Here is a 26049-nt window from a genome sequence, read left to right as displayed (position 1 = left end):
TAACATATTTACGTTATTTTTAACAAGCGATAAATAAGTGTCCTGAAGGACAAAGGGTACACGAATTAAAGAAAATGAGTTTCGCTAAAAGTGGTCAATTTGGAATAAAATACGGGTCGAGCAATAATACCCGATGATTATGAACTAGTACCATACAAGGTACCATAAGACCACGGTAGTATATATATAAAGTATATATGAAGTATTTTAAAAATAAATAGAATTTTAAGTAATAAAGATAAGTCTTAAATAAGACTTGTAAAGTCTTATCCATAAAGACAATCTGTCTTTAGCTTCATTTCAATTTCATGTCTTTGGCTTCATTTCAATTTCAAGTCTTTGGCTTCATTTCAATTTTGTGTCTTTGGCTTGAAACCAAGAACATGTAAGTTCAAAAGCAAGAAACATTTTACAAAGTAAAAAGCTAACTGTCATGCTACACCAAGACGTGAAAAGCATGAACAATTTTGTTTCAAAAATTTCAAAGGATTCAAGCCAATTCTCATTCAACATATTTCACTGAAGCAGAAGCTTCATTTCATTCGAATAATTCCAGGAACAGGTATGTTAAGGTTATCCGAATTATATTGAAGAAACGAGTAAACACACAATTTTCATAAATTATTCTATTCACAGAGATACTAGGGGTGTTTATATTCTTGATTCCCCATGAGAATTATTATTATCTTCTGCTCATGGGTCTCAGAATAATACGTAGTTGAAAAAGTTTATCCGGAAGGAATATTGAGATTATTACGTAATTTTCATGTATTTCACTCATTTATACATGTGCATTGACCCATGACCAGATGACATTATATACGCGTATATATGTATATGGAATATGGGAAAAGGTTACGACATTATATATGCACCACTACCTGATCAGCTGGTATATGTTGATGATGTTGCCCACAGTGGCCGAGACGATATGATGGGATGCCCTCAGTGACTTGATGATATAATGTACACCCATACCTATGCATGGCACGATATTTATACACACGTGCATGGCATTATAAACGTTTCAGAATTTACAAAGTTATTCAGATTTAAGGATGTGTTTCTGTATTCCATGTTTCATCTATGTCTTTTACGTACTAATTTTCATGCCTTACATACTCAGTACATTTTTCGTACTGATGCCCTATTTCATGGGGCCTGCGTTTCATACCCGCAAGTGCAGGTAGGCAAGTTGATGGTCCCCCTTCTTAGAATCCATGATCAATGAGAGTTGGCGTGCTCCACTTGATCTGGAGCTACTTTTTATACGATACGTTTATATATATATATATGTATATGGGTATGACGTGGCCCAGTCCCATCTTTGTACAGTTATGTTTCTATTAGAGGTCTGTAGACAATATGTCTAGTTGGGTTGTATGTGGCCTTGACAGCTTTCAGTTTTGGATATATAGTTGTCTATAGCAGCCTTGCTGGCTCGCCCACTATATTCTGCCTGTATACGTACATATGCCTTGAAGGTAAGTTTCCTTCTTGTATGTTATTTTTGTAACTCAGCAGATGTTATTCAGGCTCATATCTTAGACGCATGCTTAGGGGTGTTTGACAGGTAGGACTCGGGCACCTGTCGCGGCCCATCGGTTTGGGTCGTGACACTTCCCTTGAATATAACGAGTTAGAGTGTCCATCGCCAGAGAAAATACAAATAGGCTAAGTGCTGATGCTTGGTGTAGGCCCATCAAAACTGGAAAATATGTCGAATCTCCTCCCAATGGCCTCACCTGGGTCTTATCTCCATCATACATGTCCATAATCGATGTAATGCATGCAAAAGATACACCTTTGACCTCTATATATCTCCATATGACCCCTCTTGTGACTTTGTCGTAAGCCTTTTCTATGTTGATGAACACCATATGTAAGTCCCTCTTCCTCTCCTCGTACTACTCAACTAATCTCCTAATAAGGTGAATAACTTTTGTAATTGAATGCCCTGAGATTAATTTGAATTGGTTCTCGAAAATAGACACACTCATCTTCACCCTCAACTCCACCACCCTCTTCTTGACTTTCATAGTATGACTTAGCCGCTTGATATTCATATGGTTGTTACAGTTTTGGGAATCACCCTTGTACAAAGGGATCATCTTCTTCAGGCATCTTCTTCTTCATACAAATGACATTGAATAAACCAACGAGCCATTCCAAGCCTGCATTGCCCGCGTTCTTCCAAAATTTCACTGGAATCTCACATGACTCGGTCGCTCGTCCCCTGCTCATCCTCCGCATAACCCCTTTGACCTCATCAACTCTTATATGCCTACAATACTCAAAATCGCGACAACTCTCGGAGTGCTCCAAATCACCAAGAACAATATCCATGTCCCTCTCCTCGTTCAAGCGTTTATACAAGTATGTCTAGCGTTTGATTAAAAATACATACCATTCATAATTCAACTCGAAAATCCAAAAATCTCTTATTCCTCAAATTTTAAATAGTAAAAATAAAAAAGTAAAGTTCAAAAAATTTGCTGCAAGTTCATGATTTGACAAAGAAATCAACAAGAAAATCGACTTTATAAATAGATTGTTCGATAAACAAATAAAGAAAAACACAAAAATCTCAATTTCAATTTTAACTGTACATATGTAGTATATATATAATGATGTATAACTTTGTATAAATTTATATATAGAATGCATAATAATGTATACCAAAAAAATAAGAAAAAGAAGAAAAAGAGAAGAAAGTGTCAAATTATTACGGAGGCTTATAATACACTAGCAACATATATACACCTATACTCTAAATATATGTATAATTATACCGCATTATATACAAATATACGCACTTATACACAATTATATAATATTATGTAAGTATGTATAAATACCAGTTACTTTTTATGTAGATTAGAATATACCTTATGTCTACCACTACACCTCTATTTTAACACCAAAATTACTACATTAAAAAAAAGATGAAAAAATGCCAAAAATCCACAAGTGCTTTCCAACTTAGATCTCAGATCTGAAAGTTTACCTTATCATTGCACACGTCACTTATAACACTCGTCTTCACCTCACACTAACCACAAACAATAGCATAAAGTTGAGTTTGTTTCTACTACTAGTCAACCCCGCTCACATAATGCTGAGACCTTTAAGTAAGAGGGTAATCAACCATCTTGGACAGTATTTGTGAGTGCAACTATGATTTTTTTTCTTCTTCTTATATATTGTGTCCCTTTTTTCCACTTTTGATGGGCTCCTGAGGACCTTATTCCAGAATATGTAGGGTTTTTGAACTTCTATACTTATTTATTCTTTTCTTGGTTTGTGAAAAGGATATGAATATTTTTATTTGTATCATCTAAATGTGGATCTCTATTGTTTGGATGGACCTTAGATAAATGAAGCTACTATGGTTGCTTGTTAAAAAAGTAAAGAAAAATTTAATTAGATTTATGGATTTTTTAAGATCTAAATCTGGGTGGGTTAGAGATAGGGAAAAGAGAGGCGTTAGAGAAGGGAAGATAATTGGGCATGTTGAGAGTTGAGAAATGTCAGTAAGATCAAAGATGTGTATTTTATTTTAGTCTGATTGGTGAAGAAATTTTGCATATTATATACGATAATGACTATTTCGGGTAAGAAAGTAAAATGGGTTAAAATCTAACATAAATACACACAAGGTGTACTTTCTCGTAATAATATTTTTAATTTTTAATTTTTCGTTTTTAAGAATTAATAACCAAAGCTTTGCAAAGAAAGTATACAAAACTAAAGAATGTGAAGGGTATGTCTGTAAACCAATATTTTTTTAAAAAAGAATTATGCAATGAATGTTATTTTAAATACATCACATAACTAATCCCAACATTACTAATACATCATATTCAATACTATTCTTATACACCCTACCAATGATCCCTTAGGAATAAATTATTCCATTCCAATATGAATAGTTTTCTATTCCAGTTATCGGAATGTCTCTTTCGAGGAAGAATTTTACTTATCTATTCGTAATAGAATTCTTTCAAGACAATGTTGATGAGGCTCTTCTTTTAAATAAATAAATGAACTATTCAAAACAGTACCTTTCTTTTCTATAAATACAAATCCAGGGAAAGTTTCCCTTTTTGTCTGATCCACTTATATTTGGTAAAACATAAAATCTATTAGCCTCGTAATTTACTTTTACCCAATGAAATTTAAACTCGTGAGAACGACTTCCGGGAGCTGAAGAGACATGCAAGATAATGTATTGGTAAAAAATGAACAATTTGATAAACATAGGGGGTCTAATTGCAATTAACATACTCGAATCTAATCTAAAACTCCTCTTTACGAGGTCTGGGGACTTTCCCTTCGCTTTCATATTCCGAATTTGCAATACAACTCACATATTCTCTCTTTTTCTCTCTGTAAGAGCTTCGTCGCCGCCGCCTCTGGTTGCTTCGATTCACCGGTAAGTTTTCCGATCTCAGCAATAACATACCGGAGAAGACCGTAAATTTACACTCTAGTCGTCAATTTCTAGGGTTTCTGGTTTTTCGCCGTCTCTATCTGTCGTTTCTACAGAGTTTTTTTTAGAAAATAAATTAGGAAAAAAGGAAAATATTTCAATTTGATTTTTAGATATTTGATTAGTTTTTACCAGATCTGTAATCTGTTATTGTTTTTTCAATTAAGTCGTTTTTTTCGAGCTAGGATTTGTTGACTTTGTTTGTGAAATTAGGGTTAGGGTTTATAGGTGGATTAGGGTTTTCTTTGATATATAGACGTTCTTATGGCTGCTGGAAGACATGGTGGCTACAGGGATAATGAATTTAGGGGCCGTGAGGCTGAGTTCGAGGTTTCAAGGAGGGAGCTTGGTTGTCCTAAGGGGGATTATGATCGAATTAGGAACGTTGATCGGGATTTTGATAGGGATCGAGTTCACGACAGGAGTAGTCGAGATAGGGGTAGGTTGAGACAGAAGGATGTAAAAGAAAGGGAGGTCATAAATGGCAGTTATAGGTTCACGTCAAGCAGGAGTGATTCTGGTAGTAGTGATGGTGGAGCGGGGAGAAGTGGGTTTAGTGTCAGGGCTGTTGACCGAGAGCCCGGGGAACTGTCTAGTGAGAGTGGGTCTGATGGGGCTATTGATTCGGACTGGAAGACCAAGAATGCGGCCAATGGGAACCAGTCACCTGTACAGAGCAAGAAACGAAAATTCTCTCCAATTATCTGGGATAGGGATGAAAAGGAAGCTAATAGAATGTCGAAGAGTAGAAACTCACCAGCAGCTGCTAAGCTACCTCCTCCGCCTCCATTGCCGAAGTCATCTGTCCAGTCGCCTAACCTTCCCTTAGAAAGGGTTGAGCAGGTCTCGCCATTGAATAATAATAATGATATTATTCAGAGCACGGGGCCGTCCCAACATAATCCAAATACAGCAATTGGTTCACATGTTGATGCATCTGAATCCCCAGTTGACGTAGGTTCACCACCTCCTGACGAAGAGCGATTGCCCGAGCAGCAGGATGCCAGGATAGTAGAAGAAGATGAATATGTGCCGACTATAAGAGCTTCTCGATGGGCAACTGACGCTGACTCTCCAGCTGATGAAGGTTTGATTTCAGATGATGATATGCCTCGATTGAAGAAGCAACGAGCAGTTTCACAGTCAGCTGACATGGGTGGACACAGGAAATCAGTAACTCCAGAATTTGGGGAGCTCAAGAGAGACAACTCTGGAGGAAATAGAGCAAGGTCCTCAGATTCAGATGAACATATTAGGTCTTCCAGCAGAGATAGTTACCAGGACAATGATTTAGATAAGAATGACTCAATGGATGTGGATAAGGACCGTAATTATGATGGTACTAGTGTTAGCCAGTCAGATACAGAATCTGAAGATGAACACGATTCTCGTGGTATACCAGAGCCTGCACTTCCTCCACAAAGGAGCGTAAACATGCTGCAGGGGTGTAGAAGTGTCGATGAATTCGAGCGGCTTAACAGGATAGATGAAGGTACCTATGGTGTTGTTTACAGAGCTAGAGATAAGAAGACAGGAGAAATTGTTGCACTAAAGAAGGTTAAGATGGAGAAGGAACGAGAAGGATTTCCCTTGACATCTCTAAGGGAGATAAACATTCTTCTTTCTATTCATCACCCCTCAATTGTAGATGTTAAAGAAGTAGTTGTAGGAAGCAGTCTTGACAGCATTTTTATGGTGATGGAGTACATGGAACATGATCTGAAGGCATTAATGGAGACAATGAAACAACCGTTTAGCCAAAGTGAAGTCAAATGTCTTATGCTCCAGCTTTTGCAGGGTATCAAGTATCTTCATGATAATTGGGTCCTTCACCGAGATCTGAAGACTTCAAATTTGCTTCTAAACAACCGAGGTGAGTTGAAGATTTGTGACTTTGGTTTAGCTCGTCAATATGGGAGCCCCCTGAAACCATACACTCATTTGGTGGTTACTTTATGGTACAGGTGAGCTTCATTTTCTGTTCTTCATTAATTTGAAAATATTTAAGTAGATACTCATGTTTCTGTCGATGTGTGTCTGTATGTAGATGAAGGTTTCTATTGAGTTCTCGCCCATCTGGCTTTTCTCAGCCAGTGATTGAATAGTTTTTATGCATACAGGGCGCCAGAACTTCTCTTGGGAGCCAAACAATATTCTACTGCAATTGACATGTGGTCACTGGGTTGTATCATGGCTGAAATGCTATCCAAAGAAGCGCTTTTCAATGGAAAAACAGAAGTTGATCAAATTGACAAGGTATCTTTTCTAGCAGCTTATGGAGAATTTTACATGATAGTGGATATCATTTACCATGAGATTTCAAGTCAGCTTAATGCATTTCTTGGAATGTTCTTACCAGATTTTCAAAATTCTCGGAACCCCAAATGAGACAATATGGCCAGGGTTTTCTAAACTTCCTGGGGTGAAGGTCAACTTTGTAAAGTACCAGTAAGTATTATCTTCTTGTATATTATATCCCTGTTCTTGTTGGCTGGAGATTCATGTTTTTATTTTTGCCACTGTTTTCCCAGGCTTCCAGCTTTGGGTGATTCTGGTTTGGCTTTCTGGCCTCCTTTGATGACAATCTATTGCTGGAAAAATATTTTCATGTGTCTACTAACCATTTGATTTGTTTGTGTCAGGTTTAATTCGTTAAGAAAAAAATTTCCCGCTACATCCTTCACTGGGCTACCAGTCCTATCTGATGCTGGCTTTGACCTGTTGAATAAGCTTCTAACTTATGATCCTGAGAAGGTGATGGCCATTACATTTGGGAACTTCAAAATTTTGTACTTCATTGTCTTTATCCTTTTTGATTATTGTTTGTCTGACATATTGCAGAGAATAACTGCCGATGCTGCTTTAAACCATGAGTGGTTTCGTGAAGTTCCGCTCCCCAAGTCTAAAGAATTCATGCCTACTTTCCCTGCACAGCATGCACAAGATAGGTAAAACTTCTGTCAATGCTAATTATTAGATGGGAGTTTGTTTAGCTCCTTGGACAGTTATTTGATTTTCTATGTTTTGTTTGTAGGCGTGTGCGAAGAGTAATGAAGAGTCCAGATCCTCTTGAGGAGCAGCGAAGAAAGGAGCTGAAGCAAGGGGTGTTAGGAACTGGTGGATTGTTTGGCTAAGATAAGTGAATAGTGCTCAGTAACTGTTTGAGTTTTGCTTTCTCTAATACTCATGGGGTTGATGTGGTTGAGGTGAGAGCTATGATTGAAAGGAAGTTGCTAAAATTGTTTGCAAGACGATCAGTTCAGCTGTTTTTAGCAGGCTTATCTGACATTTAGATCGAGAAACAATTCTTTTGGCTGTGCATTATCAGATCTGTTGCAGGTTGACTTACTGGGTGCTGGTGCCTTATCAAACTCTTTGAGACTGCACGCATGGCAGGGGTGGCATAGTGAGCTTACCTATTAAGGAACAGTTTCAATTGAAACTCGTGTATGTAACATATTTCCTATTGGCAGTGTAAACAGTTTCTTGAAATTGATTTTGTTACTCAAAACATATGGATCTGTTTCGTACTTATAGTATGTCGATTTTAATCTTCATATTCTGTTTGCAAGAGGAGATGGTGTAAAGCAGATGGGGAATTCTTAGCTTTTTCATTGACGAAGAATTCACTGAAACTATTGCACATTTGAAGGTAATGATTGTATCTAGATACATGGATAGTAATCAAGGATGACATATCTGCTTTCCCATCAGTATTAAACGCTTCACTTTTCCCCATGCTAGCAACTTGACTCTTCGCTATTGTTTACTTCACATGCTTTCTTCTGGCACTCTCCTTCTACATGGTCGAGTACATCAATGCTGGACCACAAATTATTATGACGCATGCTCCCTCCGTCCCAATTATGTGGCACTCTTCATGTCAGTCCTAAAAAGAATGTCACCTTTCCCTATTTAGAAGCAATTTACCTTTGGAATTCCTCCTTTGCCTTTAATGAATTGATTTACAGCCACAAAAATGTCTATGGTTTGTTTTACACCACAAGTTTTAGGTCTTGTTAAAATTCTGTGCGGAGTCAAACACCGCCACATAAATTGGGACGGATGGAGTAATATATCTCTCATGGCTGATTTTTGTTTTTTTAAATGATAAACCTTAGTACTGAATGATTATAGGATTCTGTGCCGTGATGTCCAGTTTCAAATGTGATGATGGTCATGATGAAGTTTTCGAAATTGTTTAAGAGATCTAACTTTGGAAGTTCAATTTCCAGCTTTTATGGTGATAATAATATGAACACTCAGCGTGATTGTTTACTTCTGTAGGAATGATTCTCATTTCATGTTTTAGGGACTGACTAAGGTTGTCTCTCTGAATTTATTGACTGCCAAATTAATAGTGATAATAAAAGTTACTAATTATATGTAGAGATGACTGAATGCCAGTGAAAAGTAAGGCTAAGGTGCATCCGAAACATCTCTGAGTGAGCTTTATTACCAAATATATAAGATTTGTTAAGTATTGTGTTTATTTGCTCATGGACGTGAAGTTTCACCCACATGATGTTAACTATCACCTCTCGTGGATGACATTGTTATCTTAAGATTTTGGATTAAGTTATGTCTTTTGAAGTTTATTCCAAAGTTATGTTGGCTTTAGGTCGTATCGCAGAGGCAAAGTTCACTCTGCTCTGGCTGCAAGTATTATCCTGTTCCTATGTAATAAGTTGTGCCAAACAAGATAAACTAAGATCTCTATCTTGCTAAGTACTATTGATTAGTTAACGTACAAAAAGAAACGTTAATTTTCTTCCCCGAAGAGAAACTGTTGATTTTTTATTTTTGCTGACACTATCTAAATTGTAAGTTAGCTTGTTCCTCGATGCATTGGTTTCTCCTTGAGACTGATTACCTATGTAGGAGTGTGTTGGTGGTTGGTTTCATTTTTGTTTTTTGACTTTGTATTATGGTATAATCCGTTCTCACTTCTGGGAACATTTATACCCATAACCCGTTTGGCTTGCTTGCCAAACAATCAAATCTACATTTTTTTGGTTTCTTTTCGTATTTATATTAGTGAATTTTCCAATTTTTATTGTAGAATTGAATTCTGCAAATGTCACTGCAGTATCAAGGAAAGCAGGTTGAGGAGCTTATCTACAACCTGGCATACATAGAATTTCAAATTTATTTTCCGTACTTCAGATACTCGTACTGTCTGCCCAAGCCAGTAAGGTACTTTGCTGCCCTCATCTGCTAGAGATGTACAAATGTTCTATATGATATCTTGTGCATTCTTTTCTAGATGGGGGCTTTTAATTTGAGCCTATGTGTTTCAGGCTGTATTGATTTTCTGTTCTTTCAATTTTCTTGTCTTGTGGAAAGATGATAATGGTTTTGTTGTTATCATCCCTTGGTACTTTTAGAGGCAAAACCGGGAATATCTTTCGTTTGTTGCTAGTGTTATTTTTGGAAGTTGATCAATGATAGAAGGTTGTCTGTTTATTGCTTCATTTTCACTGTTCTTGAGCCGAGGGTCTTTTGGAAACAACCTCTCTACCTCCCCAAGATAGGGGTAAGATCTGCGTACGCTTTCCCTTCCCTAGAGGGATTTCACTGTGTTTGTTGTTGTTGTTGATCAATGAAAGAAAGAACTAGTGTTAGATTTGTCTTACATCTCTGCCGTGTTGATTAGTTTTATTTTGTGTTTATGTAGCTTCATTGAAACAGATATCAGCAGGGACTATAACTGTAATTCTAGTTTGCAATCGAAACTGCACAACTGCCATTCATTAAACTGTTAATTTGTAAAAGTCATGTGGGAAACGCTTTTGGCCTTTGAATCCTTGTAACTGGTAGAAGTCTTGACCTCCATATTTCTTTTGTTCAAAGTTAATAGTCGTGTTGGCTTTGAAATTTTGCTTTGTCGACTCTTCCACATTGTAAGGATATTTATTTTGGATGGAGAAGGGTTTGTAATGGTTAAGGACCTTGGTTGAGTTTCTAAGCTTATTCACAATCTTTTATTTTTTTACCCCCTGCCCCCCTGATTTGTTGCTGACGAGAAAGAACATGTGAGCCTGGCTACAATTCCCGCCAGAGGGCTGAAATAGAAATGCAAAGGCATGTAACTTTGTTTAAGAATTTTCTTGTGGGTTTCTGGGCAGGTAGATTTGAATTGCAAGTCCAGAAGCTCATCGTATTGGTAGGGAAGGGGGTGGAAGAACATGTTTCAAGGAAATAGATCTGTGTATATTTCCCACTCCAGACTAGGAAAAGACTAAATATAAGTTGTACAGCTCCTTGAAGTTGGTGGTGGTCCATTTTCAGGTAGAATGCCAAGGCTAGGAAATGGAGAGTGGATGTACGAGAAATCACACTGCTGTGGTGGAAAGACTGTAAATGCTGCAGAAGGCAAAATTTCTTGTTTGTCAAATGGCACTAAGATCTTTTACTGGGTAGGATTTTACCCTTGTGGTTTCTGATAGTTTTCTTTACTTGATTGGTGGAGGTATTTGTGTGTTTTGGGCAGCGCATGGGTGTCCACCGTTTGGTCCTACTGTGCAGAATTTCGCCGATCAGAAATGGAGAAGGAAAAGCAGTAGAAACTGGTCTTCGGCAAAATGAATATGGCTGAGCACACAAACTCTTGAAGAGAAGTCGTCTGTCTTCTGTTATAAATAGATCCTCTTTGTTGAATTCGTGTAACTAAAACTTCTGCTGATTTTCCTCACGTAATAAATGTCATGCAGTCTTCTGAAGAAACATAGGGTGGATTTGGTGTCCGTCATAAATGTCATTCCAAGTAACATTATGTTGCCCTGTGCAGAACGCGTTTGCATTGATGTGCGTCAAGACTCTTTTAGGCCCTGGATGCTATTTGGCACTGTTGTGTCTGAGCCTAACTAAAGCAGCGTTTGCTAGTTTGCAAAGAAGTGTTCTTGTTGCTGTTGCTCTCTCTTCTTAAAAAGGTGTTTGGTTAATCACTTGGGATTGGTGAGAAATATACCGACAATCCTTTTAATAATAAAGACAATTGGTGAGAGTTCTGTTTGAAATCCTTATGCTTTAACATGCTGATACTGTACAGCCGGGTAAATAAGGTTAAAAGAAAATTTTGATGTACTTTTGATGGTAACAAGATGGTTCGTTTTGCAGAATCATGCCTCTGGCTCTCCTACATGGTGACCCTTCTTATCACACTATTCCTTTAATTCTTTAGTTATTATGTTACTTTTCTGTTATCATTATATTCTTACCAGGACAGGAGGTGATGTGAACATTGAGAACTAACTCAAATATGTTCCAATGTTACAACGATGTAATTTCTCAAATGTTTGAAATCTTATCTGATCATTTTTATCTAGGACAGACAAGAGGAAGGAAGGCATTCAATCTTTCTCATTCCTGTAAAAAGGTGAAAGAAGAGGTTAAGTAGGTCAATTTGGCATAAGCAATGTTAAAGTTGGGTAAATGTTGACAAATAAACAGCGCTTTGCTAGGAAGAGTTACACAAGTTAAAATTCACATTAATTAAAAATAGAAGGGGAAAATGATATTGTATAGTTGCTCTTAGAATAATAGCCAAAAAATTATATATTTATACATTCTGTATGTTATATAAAAAAAGTTTAACAAATTTATATATTTTTTTGGCGATTAGTTTCTGGCGCGGGTTAAAAGTGATATTTGGAAAAAAAAATGCTTTGTATCGAGGAGTTATAACAAGGTGAAGAATCATTATTGTACCAAATTGGTTCATTAAATGAAGTCAATTGGAATAATTACTTTATAGTATGCGTTTCTTTTTTCTTTTGTTGTTAACCAGAAGTGAAATTGCCAGGCATAGCTATTACGGAAAATACATCCCTCTCTATTCATATTTTATACAGAAATCCCAAAATCAAACGGCAAATAGTGTTGTTAGTTAATCTATTCCCTAGTAGAAAGCACGGACACCTACCTTTCTTTTTAAGTAATATTATGGAAGATCCGTTTATTTGTACTTTTATCAATAATGTGACTTAACGTAGTATCACAATGCTTGAAGTGTAACCCGAACGGCTGATAATATTAAATGGATCCAATTAGAGTGACCACAATCGTTTCTTCTAAAATTACATGAGAACGGGATGACATATTAGTTATTTTAGATGTGGTGACGAACTGACGATATTTCATGTATCTTATGAATCCCAAGACTAGTAATATATTGACTTATATCTGAGATGAAGATACTTAGATTACTATACATGTAACGTAGAAACGCTACGAAGTTGAAATTAACCATAATGAGGCGAGCGAGCCACACTTCTGGCAGAGAGCAAATACACCTTTTCCGCCTCAGGAATTTAAGCATCCAACTCAAAAACCTCAAGGTATGAATTAAGCGATTCGAATGTTCTAGGATGTCTTTTTATACTCGAAGTAAGACACTATATAACTCAAGAAAAATAAGATGGTCGCAAGCACCATGATGTCGCAAGATACATGTGTCATACGGAAGCTAATAATGCATACTTCCAACAACAATAAATCAGACAACAAAAGAAAAATATACCAAAAGAAACATAAATATTTAACGTGGTTCAGTCAATTGACCTACATCCACAGGCGGAGACGAGCAATTCACTATATAAAAGGTACAAATATTGAGAGAGCAACCTCATAAAGAGATACACACAAGTCGCAGGATAATACTTGTCTCAACATTTTTCCTCTAAACATGACTCTCAAACCCCTTATGGCTACATTATGGATGCTACTAAATGAGAAGGAAGGATCCTCAATTTATAGAAGTCAAAAACTTTTTCCTCCATGAAAAAGGACTAGCCAAATAATGAAGAGTTATATTTTTCTTTTCGTAAAAGATAAAACTAGTTTATGGTAAATATGTTGCCATTCCTTCAAGAGATAGGAAAATCAAATATAGTAAAAAAATTAGGACAAATACCTAACAATTCTCCCCCTTGGTCTGTATTTTTCGACAAAATAAACTTGATCTACCTTTTTCATATAGCATTCAACATGTCGTCTCTCCAAGTCTCTACTACAAAATTTGTTTCAACGTGAGTAGCACTTCGGTCAAATTTCTCAAACAAATCATGATTACTGTAAAAACTGTAGTGGCTAAAACTAAACCCGCCTTGATGAAGCTGTCTTAAACCTCACTCTGATACCACTGGTATGTCGAGATAATCAGGTGTCATGTGAAAACTAATAACGCATACTTTCAACGACGATAAATAAGACAACAAAATAGAAACATATAGAAAGAGATACAATTATTTAATGTGGTTCAGTTAATTGACCTACATCCACAAATAGGGATGATCAATCCACTATATAAAAGACAGTACAAGATATTGAGAGAACAACCTCACAAAGAGGTGCACACAAGTGACAGGATAATACTTGTCTAAAATTTTTCCCTCTAAACAAGATTGTCAAACCCCTTATGACTACATTATGGATGTTACAAAATGAGAAGGAAGGATCCTAAATTTATAAAAGTACAAAATCTTTTCCTCCATGAAAAACGACTAGCCAAATATGGATGAATTCTATTTTTTTCATAAACAGTAAAATTAATTATGATAAATATATTATCCTTCCTTCAAGAGATTGAAAAATCAAATATAGTAAAACAACAAGACAAAGACCTAACAATTATAAGAATAATTTAAAGGTCCAAACACAATACAAAGTAACACGTCATGTTGCTGGTGAGCTTCTTGCTCATGAGGAAAGAAAGAATAGCAATTTTAACGTCCGATCGTTTCGAGCTTTATCATTTAATTCAGTGGTTTGAGACTTTGAGCAGTTTCATATTATGTATTATGACTTGCGTGCATGGTTGATTTCGGTTTTCGAGCGTTCAGGATAGATTTGGAAGAATGATTCTTATTTTAGAAGCTTTAAGTTGGAAGAGTTGACCAAGGTTTGAATTTTGGGTAAACGGACCCGGAATCGGGTTTTAATTATTCCAATAATATTTTTATGATGATTTTAGACATGTCCACAGGTTTGATTAAATTCCGATGAGTTTTGGATAAGTTTAGGTTGCATGGTGATTGTTTTCGGTTTCGACGTTGATTTGAGCATAAAGGTTACCATATTGAGTAAACGACGACTAAACCATTATATCAGTATCGTAATTTTGAAACTATAGCAACTGAAATCATCAAGTTTCGACATCGTATGAGAAATTTTATGATTATTTTACTAAGAATTGAATTGCCAGATTTTTCAGATTAATTACGAAATTGCTACTGAATTAGTATTTAAAGATTTGCACTATTTTCAAATATTGAAACCAACATATCTCCTTCGTTATAAACTCAAATGGAGTGATTCAAAAGCCCAACTTGATTAGAATTTTACGAGGAATCCATTGGGCACTTTTGGCTATTAATGTTGTTGGAGTTTTTCTCATCTTGAAAGTTTGGGATTGGGAGATTCAAGGGTATTCTTAAAGTTTATTCCATGGGGTAAGGTCTAAACCATAACCTAAGTATTTCCCTTTGATTCATTCCCTTGGTTTAAGCTTTAATCCATAGTATTAATTTAAAACCCATTTAATTCTTTAAATCAAGACCTAGGGTTATGTCCTAAATTTTAAAAATTGAAAATGAGTTAGAGGCGTTTATTTCTAGATTCCTTTTGGGTTTTGTTCTTCTATATTAGGAGAACAACATACTCGAATCTAGCGAGTATTGGAGGAGTATTTCGGGAGATATGGGAACCAACTAGTGTGGGTTGGACTCTTGGGTTATGAACACCCAAGAGCGAGATTTGGCGAATTGGTTGAGCTATCGGATTCCGATTGAGTTGATTTTTGTTCATGTGAGCTTGTATTGGTTCGGACTTTGCTCGGTTAAGCTTTGATTCGGAATCCAAGGCGGGCCCGACATTGACTTTTGTTGACTTTTTGGTTGACTTTGGACTTTTGATTAAAGATTCGACCTTTATCGACTGAGTTTATTTCTTTTGGCATTATTTGATCTTCTTGAGTTGCTTTTGACTAGTTTCAAGTCGTTCGGAGGTCGGTACATGCGAGATGATATTTTTAGAGTATTGTTTGGCTTGCTCGGTATTGCTTTTAGCTTGTTTGATGTAAGTATCTTATTTAAACTTGGTGGCACTAGTTGCCTGAATTATTGTGATAGCTATGTACAATGGGTGCGCGCATGTGTGGGGTTTAAACCCATGTGCTGACAGCTGACACTGGGGGGTATTTATCCATGCTCGGGTTGTGTTTAGGCTATGATAAGTCTAGAATTGACTGTTAAGCTTTAAGCTATAATGTTTCTCATATTTGTAACATTGTTGTGAACTATTTGAGCCATGTTTGAAGCTACATAGAGGTTTAATCCCTGAATGAACTTGATAAGTGCTATTCTGTGGTAAAATTGCTGATTTGAGCTATGATAGCACACTTTGCACATACCTACACTTTAGCATGTTATTATAATAGCCCAGAAGTATGAAATATGATAATTTTCATCATATACATGTGTTCTTGTATATTATGCCTGTGATCATGTCGGGCGGATTGTGTTGTTATGTTTGTGATCACGCCGGGCGGATTGTGTTGTTATGCTTATGACCACGCTGGTCGAATTGTACTTTTTTATGCTTGTGACCACGCCGGGCGAATTGTATTTTATGCCTGTGACCACATAGGGCGGTTATGAATATCGACACGTGAGTTGTCCGTCCGGATCTATATACTAATATTATGGCACGTGCGTTTTTCGTGTAGCACGTGAGTTGTCTGTGCAGTTGATATTGAGCCTGTGACTACGCCAGTCTGGTAGCACGTTGAATTGGCCGTGCTTGCATGTGGATATGGACCCATCCCCCTGGGGTCACTCTCTCATGTTTCTCTCTTGATGGTGTACACACGGATTGTGAGAAACCGATGGGTTTCTGGTTGATGTGAGCTCTAGGAGAGCTGGTTACTATATTTGGATCGGTTGCGTGCCGCAATGTACTGATATTTGGTTGTTGCATTTCATCTTTACTTGCAATTTCCTTGACTATTTACCCAATTTACTTTCATAACTTCCTTATATGCTAGATTATTAACTGAGCAAAATATCTTAAACAAAGAATTTCAAGCCTCAAAGTAGTTTTACCTGATATTTTCCTGATTGATCATATATCTATTCTATACTTGTTGAAATTTTAAACTGTACAGGCGTTGGTGAGTATCATTGATAGTTCTTGCTTCTTGTACCTCGTGAGGTTAGTTAGGATACTTATTGAGTACAAGCGGTCGGTTGTACTCATACTACACTTTTGCACCTTTCGTGTAGATCCTTCTATTGATGCTGTTGTATTTGGCGAGGGCTTGCATTGAAGATGTATCTGCATTCCAGTTATGGCTATCACTTGTCCTTGGTAGCTTTATATTTGAATTCTGTTCATATACATTTCAAAAATATGTTGTATTTATTTCATTTCAATTTTTTAAATCTAAGTCTTAGTGACTCATGACTTTTACTACCAGTCCTTGGGAAGTATAAAAATTCAGCTATTTTATTTTTGACTCTTATCATTATCACTATATTATGTTTTATTATTATTTGGAGTACCTAGTGGGTTAGGTCAGGTGCAATTACGATGGGTTAAAATTTGGATCGTGACAAGTTGGTATCAGAGCCTTAGGTTCATAGGTTCTACGAGTCATGAACGAGTGTCTAGTAGAGTCTTGCGGATCAGTATGATGACGTCCATACCTATCTTCGAGAGGCTACGTGGAATTTAGGATAAACTTCCCATCTTTCTTTCCTTATCGTGCAACATTAATTCAGCTTGAATTGTATCTCTTTAAATTCCTTCCAGTCACTCGTATGCACATGTGAGTGCTCGGTATCAGCTGTACATCGACGACTTGTAGATTCCATGGATGAGGAGTGAGATGTGTTTTCTGTGTTTTGGTGATGGGACAGTCTGGAGGACTTGAGGCCCGGTTTGGACCACAACTTAGGCTCGGTGGTTTTAGTTGTGTAAGCATGTGCTTTTGGACTTCTAGTCCGTATGAGTGGAACTGGTGTCTCGGTGAGTGGTTGGATGGCTATATGATGAGTGGGATGTGACTGTGGGATGTGTTCAGACGATTTGAACGTGACGGGAAGAGTTTGCTTGAGATGTGAAAAGGACTATTGGATGCTCAATTTCCATGGATGTGTCATAAAGTATTGAGTTATGAAGGTTTTTGAGAGATTCTTTCGTGTTATTTCATTTGTAGAATGAAGTAGATTTTCATTTCTTGTTGATGAGTTCAGACTGTGGAAGATTAAGTGATTGTGTAATAGTTGTGATTGTGAAAGGGTATAGAGAGATGTCAGTTTAAGCAGGTGGGTTATCACATGCGTGGTAATCTACGGATGTGTGATCCTTATGATATTGTGTGGAGGATTTCTTTTCTACCATTGGGTATAGGCTTTCTTTCTACCATAGAGGTCTTATACTATGTATTATGATATGCCTCACGTGTTGGCCTTGGTGCGATATTGATGCAAGATGGTAGGGTGATTTCCTACACATCTCGGCAGTTGAATACCCAAGAGAAGAATTATCCGGTCCACGACTTGGAATTGGTAGCTATTGTTTATGCCTTAAAGGTTTGGTGGCACTATCTGTACGGTGTCCTTCGTGAGGTCTTTACCGACCACCAGAGTCTACAATATCTGTTCAAGTCTTAAAGATCTTAACTTGCAGCAGCAGAGGTGGTTAGAGTTGATTAAGGAATATGATATTACCATTCTATATCATCCCAAAAAAGCCAATGTGGTGGCCGATGCCTTGAGCCGAAAGGCGAAGAGTTTGGACAGTTTAGCATATCTACCAGCAACGAAGAGGCCATTATCATTGAATATATATATATATATTCAGATTGTTAGATTGGACGTTTCAAAGCCCAGTCGAGTTCTTGCTTGCGTGGTTTCTCAGTCTTCTCTATATGATCGTATCAGAGAGCGTCAATATGATGACCCCCATTTGCTTATCCTCAAGGATATAGTTCAGCACGGTGATGCCTCGAAGGTTTCTATTGTAGATGATGATGTTTTGCGAATGCAGGACCGATTATGTGTGCCCAATGTGGATCGGTTACGTGACTTGATTCTTGAGGAGGCCCATAGTTCGCGGTACTCCATTCATTCGGGTGCCTATAAGATGTATCATGATTTGAGGCAACACTATTGGTGGAGAGAGCGTGTCACCATGGACTTCGTTGTTGGGCTCCCACAGATTCAGAAGAAATTTGACACGGTATCGGTGATTGTGGTCAGGTTGACCAAGTCGACTCATTTTATTCCGGTAGTGACTGCCTATTCTATAGAGCAGTTGGCTCAAATCTATATCCGCGAGATTGTTCGACTTCATGACGTGATGGTATCCATCATCTCTGACCGGGGTACGTAGTTCACATCGCATTTCTGTAGAGCTGTACAACGTGATCTAGGCACACAGGTTGAGTTGAGTACAACATTTCACCCCAGACGGACGGACAGTCCGAGCGCACCATTCAGATATTAGAGGATATGCTTCATGCCAATGTTATGGATTTCGGAGGTTCTTGGGATCAGTTCTTCCCGCTTGCAAAGTTTGTTGACAACAACAACTACCAATCGAGTATTCAGATGGCTCCTTGTGAGGCCATATATGGGAGACAATGTCGTTCTCCAATTGGTTGGTTTGAGCCGGGAAAGGCTAAGTTATTAAGCACAGATTTGGTTCGAGATGCCTTGGAGAAGGTCAAGTTGATCTAAGATTGGCTTTGTACAACCCAATCTAGACAGAAGAGTTATGCATATCAGAAGGTTCACGATGTTGCATTCATGGTTAGAGAGCAAATCTTGCTCCGGGTTTCACCCATGAAGGGTGTAATGACGTTCGGGAAGAAGGAAAAGTTGAGCCCTAGATATATCGGACCTTTTGAGATCCTTGAGAGGATTGATGAGGTGGCCTACAAGCTTGCATTGCCACCTTGTTTGTGTGCGGTTCATCCGGTGTTCCATGTTTCTATGCTTTGGAAGTATTATAGTGATCCGTCTTATGTTTTAGACTTCAGCACAGTCCAGTTGGATTAGGGTTTGACTTATATTGAGGAACCGGTAGCTATCGTGGACAGACAGGTCTAGAAGTTTGTTTACCTTGAAATTGGTATTAACAACTATATTTGATTTGTGGTTCTAAAAATACGTGATTTATCTTAATACAAATTGTTATGTGAATAATGCTAAGTGTAAATAAGCAAGAAATAATAAGCAAACCAGTATGGTCACAAGATTGAGGGCCTTTAGCTCAGCGATATAGGACCTCGAGGGCGGCCTTTAAAGGATAATAATGAGCAATAAATGAAGAACAATGAATGAACACAATAAATGAGGAGCAATAAATGAACAAATAATAAATTTGTAGAGTAATTGTTGAGCACACTTAGGCAAGAAAAGCAGAGAATATTCTATTGTATTGAATATTCATCTCTCTTACAAATGAAAAGGGTCCCCTTTATATAGGAGGGGAGAATCCCAACATAGTACATGTCTAATGATAATAAGGATATGCTATTGGTACAGCTGTATAATGGCTTAGTACGGATTTGTACTATTCTTGTAGACTTGGTCAGCTCTATCCACGTGTACTTGGGATCTTTCCTGCCTTTCCATGATGATCATCGATTTGGACCGTTCCGAGATTGACCACAATGAGCCTTTGATGTGCTCCCTTGAGGGACGTACCTCGAGGTCACACTTCACATTCTGCTTCGAGCTTCTCGAGGTTGGGCGTGGAGTGCCAAAGTAGCCCCAAAGTCGAACTCCCCGATTTTGGTCGTATAGAGATAGTCCCCGCGTTTATTAGAATGAAATGATAAGAAACGATCTTGAGTTCTTGCCTCTTCGATACCCCCGTTACGACGTCAGCCACGTGAGATCATTAAATGATGCGACAGAAAAATTGCACAGAGGTCTTGTGAAACACGGTTCCCGAAAAGCCCACGAATCACTATTAGTCGTCCTTTCAACTCCTCCAATGAACTTATATGACTCTTATAAATACTCCAATTCCCTATTTTTAAAACTTTTACATCATCTTCAAATCTTCAAATCTTTGTTAACAGTTTCCTGTCTTCACCCTTCTTTTGTGTTCACTTCTTGTTAGTTTGTATGAGTCCACCAAATAGTAGAGTACCTGTTCCTTTATGAGGTTAAGCTGAGAATGCTAATAAAACTGAAGTAAATAAGACAATGGATTTTTACGTGGAAAAATCCCATACAAGGGGATCAAAAAACCACGACCTACATTTGTAGGCTTTTAACTTCACTAATTTGCAATCTCACTATTACAAGCCACTTTGTAATAACCCTATTACAAAAACTTCAACTAACTTGTGATGCTCTCACCACAAGCCACTTTGTGACTCTTCTAGTAACAAAAACTTTAAACTTATGACTAATCCTAGTCACAACATAAACTCGAAAGTTTATGGATTTTGGTTTTCTTAAGAACAAAGCTTCTAAGAAAGCAAAATAGGAGATACAATGAAGAACAAATAACAAGATTACAACTCAACTACGGATATACATAAACTCATTATGAAGCTGATCCTTAGTGGAGTTGTCTTTTTGTTCTTGACACACTAGTGACTTCAATGCCGGATGAACACTGTTATGCTTGAGAGAATATCATTGAATGCACAAGTGAATTTCATATGCCTAACCAAGTTGTTATACCGCAAAAGACATCACAATGGATGGTGATGCCAATTCTTGGTACACGCTTCTTCCCAATGAGAAGTGACTGTTACACTGTCTGCTGCATAGTCACTTTTGTGCAGTTGCATTGCAGCTGTATAGTTGACTTGTACTTGTCAAAGAACACTAAGGGACCAGGTCCCAGTTGTGTTCCTCTTTTGTAACAGTTGCGAGATAGTCACTTTCTGCTGTTATGTTCCAGCTGTACAGTTGACTTGTACTTCTGTCAAAGGGGCCTAAGGGACCAGGCCCCTGTTGTGTTCCTCTTTGTAATAGTTGCGGACAGTCACTAACTTGTACTTCTATTGGAGAACCCTAAGGGACCAGGTCATCATGTCCGTATTGTGTTCCTCCCTATAGTTGTTCATTCATTTGATAAGATCAGACTGGACATTATTCATTTGAAATGTATACCATGTGGGTCAGGTTCTCTATCTGGATCTTCACAATAAGTTTGTTAGATCATCAAAACATAAGAAGTATAAGGCAAAGACATTGAAAACCCATCAATTTCCCCCTTTTTGATGATGACAAGCTTAGGCATTAATAGCATTTGTTTAGAGCAGAAATAACCAGATAAGATACCAGAAACTACACAAGTTCCCCCTGACCGTTTGCTTTTGATTTCCCCTTATTCTCTTTTTCCTTTTGATTCCCCCTTAATCTAAGATCTCTCCTTAAATCTATTCCCCCTTAATCTCAGATCTCTTTTTCCCCCTTTTGGCATCATTAAAAAGAACACAAGCAGATAATTAGCATAAAGAAGTCTAATACAGCTAACTCATGCCACATACGTACACACAACATGACAGAAAAGAGAAGCCAGAGGAACACGACATTGTACAAGCAAAAAGAAAAGCTATTTCATTAATATTAACAATGGACTGAGCAAGACAGGAGCAGTAATGATGAATTCCAACATGCCATCACAAAAGAAAAAGCAAACAAAAATAAAATAGCAGCCACAAAATATTAGAGCAAAAATAGCTGGACACTGAGAGGATTCTAGGGGACACTAGAAGAAGGAGGCTTGGACGAATAGACAACAATGGTTTTGAGAACCAGGTCCAGTCGAGCATTTGCAGACAGTTGTTCTTCAAGCAATTGTGCACGAAGTTTATCATTTTCCTTTATCAGTCGGGCAACTTCTTCATTAACAGAATCAGGTCCGTTAACTGCTTGACTGAGCTGAGTTTCCAGTATGGCATTTTGAGTCCTCAACCTTCTAATCTCTTCAGAAGCTACATTTTGAGCGTTGATCAGCTGAGAAATGGTCGAGATGCTTCCACCAACTCTTTCTACACATTCACATTCTTTTAAAGTGGTTTTAGAGAAGGCTTGCTAGTGTGTGCCCACTCTGGGATTCCCCAAGGGGACCTTGTAGAATCCGAACACCTAAGTGAGGATAAAGCCATATGGTAGCCCATTATTTCCACCTTTAATGTTTGCCACCTTTTGTATATGATCTATCATGATTACTGGCAGATTGATTAGGACAAACTCATCAAGCGCTTCCATTAAGACCATATCCGATTTTGTAGCAATAGACCGCCTCTCAGAATGAGGTAAGAGCACCTTATTGACCAGTTCAAAAAGAAGTTGATATTCAGGAAGTAATACCTTCTTATGCACCTGTTCCCCCTACTGAATAGCTTGCTCTTTCATGATAGCTCTCCTAAAGTTGACACCACAGACACCCTTGACTGAGGACATCCATTCACATGAAATTCTGAGAACCTTTCCCAATGCTAAAGCATAGAGTACAATATCTACTCCATTTACTAGTGCACAAATGTAATCCCCCTCAACAGTGAAGAGAGATGCGTAGCAAGTTTGTACCGCATCTTCGTACACCAGAGGCATGCTCCCTTCAAACAAGTGCTCCCATTGTTGAAATTCCACTATCTCTAGAATTTGTCTCATATCGGCCATCTTTGAAATTGCTGGGTCAAATGTACGACCCCACAAGACTTTCTGTGCCAAAGACCACTATCACTGGGCATGGTCCTCAGAGCACCAGGTTCTCTAACAATTTTCCATTTTCATTTGCTAGATCCTTCAACAAACTTTCCTTTCCAGCTTACTAACTCCACAATATCATCTTCAATCATGGCTTGCTCAACTTGACTCTTTTTAGACTTGTTGCTTCCTTCACGGATGCACTATTTTATTTCTCAATAGTTTCATCGGAAGCTTTATCCACAGGCTTTTGAGCTTTCATAGATTGTTGCACTAAGGAACCAGGTTCCTTTGGAGCATTTTTGTTAATCCCACTTACTGGAACACTCTTGTCAGTAACAAATTCCCCTTGATTCATCAACCTCTTTTTCGTTCGCTTGACACTTCTCATACTTTTCTGCAATGTAGACTCAAAACTCTCTTTCTGCTGTGACCTGATAATGGGTAACTTGGAGAAGGATTCGAAGAGCTTAGGATGATCAGGAGGTGCAGAAGTGGGTTTGCCTGGAAAAGAATCAGGTTATTCAGTAGGTTTTTTTGGGAATGTCTCATGAGACAAAGACTCGAGGAGTACTATGGTTCTTACATCACTTAGGAATGGAGTGTCTTCCCCCTGATAATTAGACGAGAGATATGCTCCTTCATTTATCAGACTCTCAGCAATGATAGCCATGATGTTATGCGCTGCTTCCTTTTCTGGTGACTCTATGAGAGTCACTAAGTTCAAAATGGAGGAGTTCAGATACTGATCATAATCATTCGATATCCATTATAAGAGTATTTGGAAGACAAGTAAAGTGAGAGAGAGAGAGATGAAGAGAGGATCACAACTATACAGAAGAGATGAAGGTTCATGACTTGCTGTGAGGGAGAAAGAAAGTTTTATTTGAAAAAGGACTAATAATGAGAAGAGAGAGAAATGGGTTCAGAATAATTTTGAAAACGGCGGGTATGTTTGTGGGAAAATGTTATCGTGCAGAGGGGATGAAGGGATTTGAAAGACAAGACTTGTCATGCAGACTTTGAAAAGTTGGATGATGTGGCAGTTGAGTTAATTATGTTACCATTTTGAGACGACATGTAGAGAAAAATACATTACTACTAACCTGTGGTACAGGAACCTGATGCCCGAACATGTTTTAAAAAGGTTTTAGTAGTTCTTCATTCGTAGTTCATAACTATACCTTTAGATTCTATGATCATCATGCGTGTTTACCTGCAACGGTATCGATGTGAGTTAGGCTTGATCAGAAAATACTTTAGCTAATTTTACCTGAAGGTGTCTTGCATAGCCAACTGATGGAGAATCAGGTTCTCCATTAGACTATCATGACCCCATCTTCACATTGTTTCTTCCAGAATATTCTCTACTCAAGACTTTGGTAAAGATATCTGGAATTTTGTCTTCTATTCTGCAAGACTTTCCACAGATCAACCCTTTCTCCATATTGACCCTCAGAAGATAATGTCACCCCTCAATGTGCTTGGTCCTCTTGTTTTGAACTGCACAGAGAAGATATACCATCAGAAGAGACTCCAAGGTCTTATAGTTGTTGCTCAGTTCATAGGGTTTGAGCATAGCAGGGTGCTCCCGCTATACAGTCTTCTTCAGTTGTTGACGAGGCCATTGAGTTTTGCTTCCTTGTCCCCCAAGGGATGAGACATGAACATGCAAGTGAACCGTTTCAGAAGTGCTTTTCCTATCACAAAAAGACCTGCACAGTTAACATTATCATATCCAACAAAATTAAAACTGTCACATGAGAGGTAATACAGGACCAGGTCCTGAGTTCTTTTAAGGTATCTTAAACTTCTTTTGGCGGCCCTCAAGTAGGATTCCTAAGGACTTGACTTTAGATTCTATTCTAGAGCATAGATACAAAAGGGACCAATTTTTTTGTTTTGAATTTTTAATAATTATCTAACTCTAGAAGAAGGGAGTGATTAGGTTATCAAATAGATGGGAGCTTTTGTGTTTCCAGTTTGGGACTAAGGCTTGATTGGTAGGGGAACTTGGGAGGTTAATTTGATTTCCCTACACTCTTTGTTCTGTTACTTGTGTAGCGCCATGAACTGTATCTCCACTCTTTCTTTAGCTTCAGTGGTAGTAAGTGAAGTACCAGGATCCTTGTGAGAAGTGGAAGATGATGTTGCATTGTCCTGTCTACTTCATCTTACTCATCAGATCAGCCTCCCTATTTGAAACCTCAGATATTTCCCAAGGACTAGAGATGGTTCATTATATTGATCATCATTGTTTCTTCCTTAATTAGAGGAATGTGTCTTGTTGAATACCCCATGAGCACTTCCTTCCACTTAGTGTGCCCTTTGTTGTAGACTTTGTGGACTTTGCTTTGTGGAGAGTATCCCAGAAGGATTCCTTCATTGCCTTTGAATTAAACTTCCCAAGCTGGTCCTTCCTGTTGTCGACAACATGGCATTTTCAGTCACGAAGGTTCTCAGATGAGTTGTCTTTGGTTTTCTTCCATTTGGTAGCTCATAGTGGGTTTTGATTTAGGAGGTAACTGATCATACACCTGTTCACCAAGTAGAAAGCAATATTTACTGCTTTTGCCCAGAAACTCTTGGCGATTCCATTGTCTATGAGCATTATCCATGCCATGTCTTCCAGTTCTGTTCTTTCTTTCAGCAATACCATTTTGCTATGGAGTCCTTGGTGTTGAGAAGTTGTGTGTGATTCCATTTTTGTTACAAGCTCATCCAATTTGGCATTATGACATTCTGTCCCGTGGTCAGATCTGATACATACTACCTTTTATTTTATCTTCACTTGGATCTTCTTGACAAAGGCCCTAAACGTTTCAAAAGTCTCATCCTTTGTTCTAGGAACCAATGTCCAGGTGAATCTTG

At 37.9% G+C, this 26049-nt stretch overlaps 1 protein-coding gene across 3 annotated transcripts; it reads left to right on the top strand.

Moving 5' to 3' along the window:
- Window positions 1-4328: 4328 nt before the first annotated feature.
- On the top strand, window positions 4329-11613 carry LOC104221642 (cyclin-dependent kinase G-2). Of its 3 annotated transcripts, XR_011404405.1 has the most exons (9): window positions 4331-6456; window positions 6613-6748; window positions 6852-6940; window positions 7135-7246; window positions 7334-7440; window positions 7527-7939; window positions 8065-8144; window positions 9555-9688; window positions 10621-11613. XR_011404405.1 is itself a non-coding variant. In XM_009772741.2 (6 exons), the coding sequence occupies exons 1-6, from the start codon at window positions 4757-4759 to the stop codon at window positions 7624-7626; spliced, it is 2244 nt and encodes a 747-aa protein (XP_009771043.1). In that variant the 5' UTR covers window positions 4331-4756; the 3' UTR covers window positions 7627-8005. The 3 variants fall into 3 exon arrangements, 1 of the variants encoding a protein (XP_009771043.1); XR_011404406.1 differs by lacking the exons at window positions 8065-8144; window positions 9555-9688; window positions 10621-11613 and adding an exon at window positions 7024-7046 and having other exon boundaries at window positions 4329-6456; window positions 7527-8005; XM_009772741.2 differs by lacking the exons at window positions 8065-8144; window positions 9555-9688; window positions 10621-11613 and having other exon boundaries at window positions 7527-8005.
- Window positions 11614-26049: the final 14436 nt, after the last annotated feature.

This window comes from Nicotiana sylvestris, chromosome 12 (genome assembly GCF_000393655.2).
Source record: "Nicotiana sylvestris chromosome 12, ASM39365v2, whole genome shotgun sequence".
Taxonomy (NCBI): Eukaryota; Viridiplantae; Streptophyta; class Magnoliopsida; order Solanales; family Solanaceae; genus Nicotiana; species Nicotiana sylvestris.
The sequence above is the reverse complement of the archived record's forward strand: the minus strand, read 5'-3'. Positions and strand labels throughout refer to the sequence as shown.

What these genes read in the sequence shown, in the direction of transcription:
- LOC104221642 (XM_009772741.2), top strand. Translation starts at nt 4,757, where the DNA reads ATGGCTGCTGGAAGACATGGTGGCTACAGGGATAATGAATTTAGGGGC. An exon ending in TAACTTATGATCCTGAGAAG is followed by an intron (nt 7,247 to 7,333) that starts GTGATGGCCATT and finishes GACATATTGCAG; the next exon opens with AGAATAACTGCCGATGCTGC. An exon ending in GCACAGCATGCACAAGATAG is followed by an intron (nt 7,441 to 7,526) that starts GTAAAACTTCTG and finishes TTTTGTTTGTAG; the next exon opens with GCGTGTGCGAAGAGTAATGA.